The 9,196-nt window shown below is 36.8% G+C and overlaps 1 protein-coding gene across 2 annotated transcripts; it reads left to right on the forward strand.

Moving 5' to 3' along the window:
- Positions 1–583: 583 nt before the first annotated feature.
- LOC123509643 lies at positions 584–3,011 on the forward strand. 2 transcript variants are annotated; one of them, XM_045264079.1, is made up of 4 exons: positions 584–762; positions 1,026–1,169; positions 1,620–1,727; positions 2,029–3,011. In XM_045264079.1, the coding sequence occupies exons 2-4, from the start codon at positions 1,097–1,099 to the stop codon at positions 2,622–2,624; spliced, it is 777 nt and encodes a 258-aa protein (XP_045120014.1). In that variant the 5' UTR covers positions 584–762; positions 1,026–1,096; the 3' UTR covers positions 2,625–3,011. The 2 variants fall into 2 exon arrangements, with proteins under 2 accessions (XP_045120014.1, XP_045120015.1); XM_045264080.1 differs by having other exon boundaries at positions 1,620–1,706.
- Positions 3,012–9,196: the final 6,185 nt, after the last annotated feature.

Genomic DNA, 9,196 nt, shown 5'->3' on the forward strand with positions numbered 1-9,196 from the left:
ATATTAAAGCAATAAATCAATAAAGTTTTACCTCTGGTCCTATGTCAGTTTATTAAATAAAGGCCTCTAGAGAGACGGGTATTAAAGTAACACTCAGTAATGTAGTCTTATCATAGTGATTTCTTCAAATATTGCTGCAAAAACAAAGCTGTACTCTAAGTTAAATATTTCTTAAGTCAAATGATCATATGGCTGGTCCATGTTTTATGTACCTATTTATTTATTTATTTACTAATTTCATTTTATTTATTTTTTGTCATATTGACACACAAATAAAATTGTCTGGAGGACATATTCGTAATCTGGTAACAAAAATTTGATATATGTATCCGGCAATTAGGACATGTAGCACGCTTCTCTTAAGTTGACACAGCTCACCGTTTTCTTTCTAAAAGGGACAAATCCACTATGGTGGCAGCCAAAGTCATGTCGACGTTGCTCAAGGCAGGAGGAAATCGATGCCTGCTGCCTTGTTGAACTTAGAAAGGGAAGGGGGCGTGCAAAGCCACTTGCCCACGCTAACCCGTGTTAGATAATGATTACCTACTCTGTAAATACTAATGCGTTATTATCATTACACAGATGGTATCAACCGTACACTTGATCTTGATGATGCCAAGCTCATGCAAGAGGACATACCAAAGAAGACATACAAGAGGACATACCAAAGAGGACATGCAAAACGGGAGCTGCCACTTTCTGCTCAATGCCCCTTGCAAGTGGGACAGGAAGAACAACCACAGCAGCATACTGGATTACTACGTAAGTCTGTTATCTTGTCATGTTGATTATTATTTAAGGAAATTCTTGATATAAAGTTAAGCTATACAACAATTATTGTTTACCTTGAGTGCAAAATCAGTGTATTAATGACAAGTTTTGTAAAATATCATTCCTAGATGTATATTTCGCATGGTGATGATCTAAGTATTGCACGAACAGAGCGTCATTTTAGGTTAAATGTAAGTCAAATGATACAACACACCACATTGTCTTATTACTAATAAGTTTATGTCATTAAACAGATGGCAGCATCCGTTCACTTGATCGTGATGGTTGCACTCCCATACAAGAGGACATACTTCCATAACTTGAGATGACACTTTCTGATCCATGCCGCATGGAAGTGGAACAGGAAGACCAAGCACAAGAGCACCCTGGATTACTCAGTAAGTTAATCAATCGTCTTGTAAATGTTCTTTATTATAATAATTACTTGATTTATAGTTCTTCTATACAGCGGCTACTGTTCAACATTTTTTTTTTATTTATTAATATATCGATAATAGACTTAGTAATAATGGTTGCTAATTGCTTATACTTCAGTTTGGGCAAATCTAAAATACTTTCTTCGAAGATGAAATAGTGAAATTATGTCACCTGATCAAGTCCATTGTAGTGATCGATCAACATGGCACCACTCAGGATTGAAGGGGCTGACTATGTATTGCCTATATGTTCAGGGTGTCAGTTCTCAGTCCAACATTCTCCCATATTGTCGCTGTAAGCTAATTAAATTGATGGATATATTAAGTGCATATGTCATCCGTTTACTCCTAATGTATAACATATGCATTTAATTTTTGCCTTGTTTAAAATGAATATTTTTTTTTTTATAGATACTGCCAATGATACATCGTGTGACGGGACACTGCCCAAGGACCGCTGTGTGAATGCCGAAGTGCCGGATCGAAGTAAAGGCAGAGGTGCTATGCACATAAATCTAAGTATGCGTTTCTTTTTTAAATACAAACCACAACTGTTATCGGATAGGTAAAGTAGTAGTATATATTTTTTGGCATTTCTTTGCTCTTTACACAATGAAGTTCTCATGTTAGTGTCAACTTTCTTTTGATGTCAGTAAAACGGATTGAGAGGTGAGAGTTGCAGGGTGTGCTGGAACGTGCGAGGAGGGCGCTTGTTCTCGTTTAGAGTTGTTGTGCCTTCAGAAAGATAGAACGAATAGAAATTTTGTCCATTAGTCCATGATTTTCTATTATTGACTATTGTTTTTTATTGTTTTTACAGGTTCCAGCTTTGCTACAGCAAAAACTCGGCAAACCTTACACCGGTACCGAAATCAAATATTGAGACTGAGGAAACAACTCCAATCAAAATTGTCCAAGACTTCCTGCACATCAAAAAATCTATTTAAGAATGTCACAAAACACTTAAACCCTAAATTAGTATCATTTATGGCGTCACAAATTAAACAAGGAAAAAGGAAAGCTAATGGGAGGAGATACAGTAAAGAAGAAAAAATGCTTGCATTAGCTACCTACTACACTAGTCCCAGGGCTTACAGATTTTTAGCTTCCCTTTTCACTCTACCAGCTTTTGGTACATTGCACACGTGGCTGCGTAGAATTCAAATGAATGTAGGATGGAATGCAACAACATTAAAATTCATGGCACAGAAATCCACCAAGATGAAAGAATCCAATAAACTTTGTGGCATTATGTTTGATGCTGTGCACTTGCAAGAACACATAACATATAACATGGCTACAGACACTTGTGAGGGAACAGAAAATTTAGGAGAATTTGGCATGAGAAATAAAGCACAAACTATGCAATTGTATTTATGGTATGTGGTCTCCTTATTAAATGGAAGCAACTGCTAGAATATTTCTTCTACAGATGCAGTATCAAAACAGACACACTGAAATCAATGGTTGTTACAGCTGTTCAGCGTGTATAAGAAACAGGTTTTAATGTAAAGTTTGTGACTTCAGACCAGGATGGGGTTAACCGATCTGTCTTTAAATCCTTGCAGATGACAACTGAGGAACGTTTTTTCTGTGTCAACAACAAACAAGTACACTGGTTTTATGATGCGCCACACTTACTCAAGAGTGTACGTAATAACTTAAGAAAGTACAATTGAAATTTTGAAAAAGCGGTTGTCTTGGTGCTATGTAAAACAGTTTTATGAAAAGGATAAGGAACAGGGTCTCAGACTAGCCCCAAAGCTAGGTTTGAATCATATAGAGAAACATGGATATTCCGATATGAAGGTTAAATATGCTGCACAGGTCTTGAGCCGTACTGTGGCAGCTGGGGTGTTCACCCATGCATCACTGGGAATTTTACCACAGGAAGCAGTGCATACTGGAAAATTTATACATAAAATGGACCAACTTTTTGACACTTTCAACAGCAGTAGTAAATTCCATTATAAAGTAGCATGCAAGGCTCTTTCATCAGATACATTCCATACTAAATATCTCAGTGACATGAAGCAATACCTTCAGTCCTGGAAATGTATCACACCTCCCAATGTTCATATTTATTGTGTTAAGGGATGGATTAGCAACATTAACTCACTCCAAAATCTTTGGACTGATGTGCAAAAGTACAGCGTCAAGTATCTCATGACCAGGCGGCTAAACCAAGACCCCTTAGAACATCTGTTTGGTACGATTCGCAGTAGATTTGGACACTGTGAGCATCCTACTCCTAAGAATGTAATGACAGTGCTTAAAACTGTAGTAACTAACAATATGTTAAAGCCACCAAAATCAGAAAATTGTGAAAATGACATGACCCCTTTTCTGAACACTTCATATGAGATAACAGGATTCGATATTTTGGATATTAGTTTGCAGGAAGAAATCTTGGTATATGATGTATGTGACACTGACATAGTATTTGATGATGAAGAAGAGAATGCTCTCACCTATGTTTTTGGATATGCTTGCTGGAGATATTTAGAAAGGAATAATTGCCAAATTTGTCGAGACATTCTGATTGACAAAAATGCAAAGTTTGACAGACCTGACAAAATCTTTTTAAATTTCAAAGCAGAACTGTCAGTGGCCGACTGACAGTACCAACAGAATCTGTACGTAGCTGTTTGAAGGAGGTAGAGGATGTATTCAGAAGAAATATAGATACACCTAGGGAGAGAGGAAGGATTAGCCATCATATAATAAGGTTATTGCCACCATCAGCATACATATTATTATGTAGTCATGACCAAACTTTGAAGTTCTGTGAAACCTATGTGAAAATGAGAATATTGTTTAGTATTAAGTTAGCAACAAGGACATGTATGATGAAAGGAGAAAAAAAAAAATAGAAAGTTGACAAAAATTGTATTTTGAGTGTGTGTGTGTGTGTGTGTGTGTGTGTGTGTGTGTGTGTGTGTGTGTGTGTGTGTGTGTGTGTGTGTGTGTGTGTGTGTGTGTGTGTGCCAAATGTCATGCTTACAAGATTGTCCTGTTGTCTGCTCTTTCAGACGTGGTTTGTTGTCCTCTTTGGCTAGGGTGTTCTGCACATAGTGCAGGGTTAATGTACCTTCCCAATTAGGGTTAAATTGGGTGGCGACCTCAGAGTTGTGCCTGGAGTTACGGTGCCTAGGCTGCGTGGGTGATATAAGCTACGTGGGGCCTGCTCACCGGTTATTTAACTCCCTCTAGCCACCAGGGAGGTGGTGAGTCAGAGGCTGAACCCGAGGATTATGCAGTCGCCTTGTTAGAGCGGAGGGCAGCGTAGAGTGCACTGGGGCACGGCCAAGCTTGTGGGCGCAGGGGTTAAGGCAGCCGTAACAATATATATATATATATATATATATATATATATATATATATATATATATATATATATATATATATATATATATATATATATATATATATATATATATATATATATATATATATATATATATATATATATATATATATATATATATATATATATATATATATATATATATATATATATATATATATATATCTTTATACATCACAAGTATACTATTATAACTTCTAAATGATGACTACTTTGAAGAGATTGGTAAGGGGGACCTCTTCTGCACATTAACCATATATATATTGTTACGGCCCGCTCGTAACATACTCCACTACCATCACCTCCTCCCCTTGTTACCTCGTTCGCCACCTCTCCGCCTCCCCTTCCACGTCACGGTCTCGTGAACCTTCCACGATACCTTCTCATGAACCCTCCACGTCACCGTTTCATGAAGCCCCGCCACTGTCCCGAAGTTGGATTCACGCGGCCCCATTCGACTCAACCGGAAGTGTTAAGCCAGCTCTTGGCTTTCTGGAAGTCAAGTCGAGGTCCAGGCCTCAACCAGTGAACACAACGCCTCTTGGGTCTACCGTGGGATCAACCATCACCCAGCACTTCACCACTGCGACACCGCATAAGTATCACTTCCCCTCGTCCCGTGTTTTCCACATTGCCTCCTCAGGATCAGTATAAGCGAGAGAAGAAGCAAATCAAGACTCTCATTGATGAAAGTAAAAACAAGTACTACAGTAATAAACTTAATGAAAATAAAGGTAATGTTGCAAAAACATGGAAAACAATAAGATAAATAATCCCCAATTATAAACACAATGCCAGTAATTGCAACTTTGATAATGAAATTACTAAAGCTAACGATTTTAATAAACACTTTGCAGATGTTGGAAGAAATACTTATGAAAAAAACTCAAGAGACGCTCCATGGTGAAAATGTGATGTTTTTTTTTTAATGATATGACTAATACCCTTGATGGTGACAATAATTTTAGACCGCAACCTGTTGACACTGACACTATAATTCTTACTATAAAGGGACTTAAAGACACAAGCTCAGTAGGCTCTGATGGTATTCCTTTAACTTTCGTAAAAGACTCATTGTCTGTTATCGCATTTTATCTAACTTGCATTATTAACACTTCCATTGTCACAGGTATCTTTCCTACTACTTGAAAACATGATGTGGTAGTTCCACTCTTTAAAAGTAGTGATACTAATGATTTTAATAATTACAGACCTATTTCTCTTTTACCCATTCTTTCTAAAATTCTTGAAAAAATAGTTGCTAGCCAGCTCTCGCATTATTTGGAAACTAATAAACTCTTGTCTAATACGCAGCACGGGTTCCGTCCTAGACTGTCTACAGAAACTGCTCTTACTGTCGTTACAGATAAAATTTATGATAATATGGACTCAAAGAAAATTTATTAAATAAGTGCACTAAGCTTAATATTGACAATTTTTGGTTTGCAAATTATATTCAAGATAGATCACAATCCTTTCGCTTAAATAATACAATATCTAAGAAAGAAAACGTACGTTATGGGGTTCCACAAGGCTCAATTCTCGGCCCAATTTTATTTTATATATACGTCAATGATCTTAATGAGAAAGTCGAGACATCTTTGATACAATGCGCGGATGACACCCAATTCCTCGAAGCTGATACTGTCGAAAATTTTGATAAGCTCATCTCCAACACTGAAAATGCATTGCAAAATATAGAACTTTATTTCCTAACAAATGGTCTATTATTAAATAACAAAAAAACGCAATGCTTTTTCATTGGAAATAGGCAACTGTTAGCCCATGTTCCCCCTGACATTTCTATAAATTGTAATGGAGTACATATATACCCGACTACGCATGTAAAAAATTTGGGTGTCTATTTTGACAAATACATGTTATTTGATGTGCACATTGCATAATTAAATACTAAAATAATGGGAACATTAATGTTTATAAACAGAGTTAGTGAGAACTTTGACAAACCCACTCGTAATGTTATTGTACAGTCTTTAGTGCTTAGCCTCATTAATTATTGTATTTGTATCTGGGGTTCTACCAACAAAACTCATTCATACTGTACAAAAACTACAGAACTTTGCTACTAAAGTTGTAACTGGATGTGCAAGAAAATATGACCACGTGACTCCTATCATAAGAGAACTAGAGTGGCTGACTGTGAAAGACAAATATTATTTAGAGAAGTGTACTACAGTGTATAAATCAATGAATGGACTATACCCAGACTGGTACCTGAACCTTCCCACAGTCAAAGATAATACAATCACCACAACAAGACAAGCAAATAACCTGTATATATATATATATATATATATATATATATATATATATATATATATATATATATATATATATATATATATATATATATATATAAACTAAAACAGACACTGGTGCCAGGGCCACTACGGTGTGTGGGTCCAAGTTATGGAATGAGCTCCCTCACTATATTACCACTTTCGGAAGCCTACACAGTTTCAAATCTAGTCTTAGAAATCTACTGTTAAATGTGTTGAATTAGGTCTCCACATTTGTATTTATTTTTTACACTATCTAGCTAGATTTCACATTTTAACATTTCTCCAATATTCTAATTTTGTTTCTAGTCTTATTTTAGTTTTAGCTTTATTTTAGGTATTATTTTATAGTATTTTATAGTATTTCACGTAGATTTTATCTCATCATTTTAGCATTATGGCCTTACGCTAAGTTGATGATGTAGCTACATTTGCTTTCTTATTTTACTTGTACTTGTGTATGATCAAATGAATAACCATGTTTCATGGAATAAACAATATTATTATTATTATTATTATTATTATTATTATTATTATTATTATTATTATTATTACTGTGTTGTGGGGCGGCCTCAGCTACGAACCTCTGGCTATTCTGCAGCGCGGCCACCCTCCCCCTCTGTTCCCGCCGTCTCGCTGGGCCTGGGCCTGGGCCTGGCAGGCGTCGCGTCAGTATGTAGCCAGCCTTTACCAAAGGTATACCCTACACGCGCGCTCTGGGTTTCCTGGCAGTGTTGAGACTCGTGTTGTTAGGCTGTTCTGGGTGCTCAACAGTCTCGGTCTGGGAGTTGTGCCCTCCTTTTGGAGTAGCTGGTTTGCTGCTGGTTTGGCCATGACGGTGTGGAGCAACGGGTTTGTTCCAGGGGAAAGTGTAGCGGATTTGGCTGCATTTCCCAGGTTTTGCTTTCGTCGTCGCCGTTGAGTGACGACGCGGAGGGCGCTGTACGTTGTCTCGTACCGCTTGTTGTATTTAGATGGCTGTGGTCACCAGTGTAGCTTTGTGTAGTTTCTTGTAGTATATTGATTATAGTGGCCTTAGCCACACACACTGGATATGTGGTGGGAAGCTTAGTGCTGTCCCTCAGTCGGCGTGCAGTCGGCGTGCAGTCATCGTCTGCCACCTGGAGTTGGTAGCTGGGCTTGTGTATGCCACCGGATGTGGAATACGCATCGTGTCTTGTAGTAAGCCGTAGGCACAGGGTCTCTGTTTTGACAGGTGCTGGCAAGCACATCACACTTGCCTCTCACATAACTTTTCTCTTAATTTCGAGAGAGAGAGAGAGAGAGAGAGAGAGAGAGAGAGAGAGAGAGAGAGAGAGAGAGCACGGGATGCAGTAATTATACCTGTTTCAGTAATTCAATCTATCTCACCAAAGTATCTAGCAGCTTAGCTTCTAAAAACATACCGAGGTGAGAGTGTCCTCGTGTATGTCCATATCTTCAGTCCTCATCTGTTGCAGAAAACGTTGTGGAATATAAGTTGTGTAATGTTAGAACTTGCCTCTCACATCGCTTTTCTCTTAATTTCGAGAGAGAGAGAGAGAGAGAGAGAGAGAGAGAGAGAGAGAGAGAGAGAGAGAGAGAGATTAGCTGCTGCTTCGATTGCTTTTATTCAGCTTTCTGGCCCCATATTTTGAAAAGTTTAGCTCCTTTTCTATCGTTTGGTGTAGTTTTGACTGGTGTCGAATTTTTTTTTCGTTTAACCTCAAAATTTTGAGTTCAATATTTGGCCTTGTAATACATTGAGTAGGATATCATTCAACAGCATTTTATAGTGTGAGTTCACCGGTACTTTGATTTTGTCTCTATATGATTTAGTTTTTTTTTCTATGAATTTTTTTTAAATATTTATATATTTTTATTTTTTTTTACTAAACCGAAAAGGATATTAGCTGCTGCTGGAATTCCCTTTTACTCAGCTTTCTGGCCCCAGATTTGGAACAGTTTAGCTCATTTTCTATCTCTTCATGTTATTTTAATTGATGTCTATTAAGTTTTTCTATTTATTCCATATTTTTTTTCTTAGCCTCAAAATTTTGAGTTCAATTTTTTCTCCTCCAAATACATTGAGTAGGGTATTCATTCGACGCAATTTTATAGTGTTAGTTGATGGGTGGTTTTATTTTATGTAAAACAGCATTACCATTTTTTTTATGAATTTTTAAAATATATACAATTTAAAAAAAATTTATTTCTTTGACATTTTCTTGTTTTTCTTGTTTTTATTACAATTTTCATTGATAAGGAAAAGTGAAAGAAAACAAGCATTTGACATTTTCTTCCTTTTATTTTGACAAATTGTGAAATAAAAGAAAATTTAA

This window comes from Portunus trituberculatus, chromosome 27, assembly GCF_017591435.1.
Source record: "Portunus trituberculatus isolate SZX2019 chromosome 27, ASM1759143v1, whole genome shotgun sequence".
In the NCBI taxonomy this organism is placed as follows: Eukaryota; Metazoa; Arthropoda; class Malacostraca; order Decapoda; family Portunidae; genus Portunus; species Portunus trituberculatus.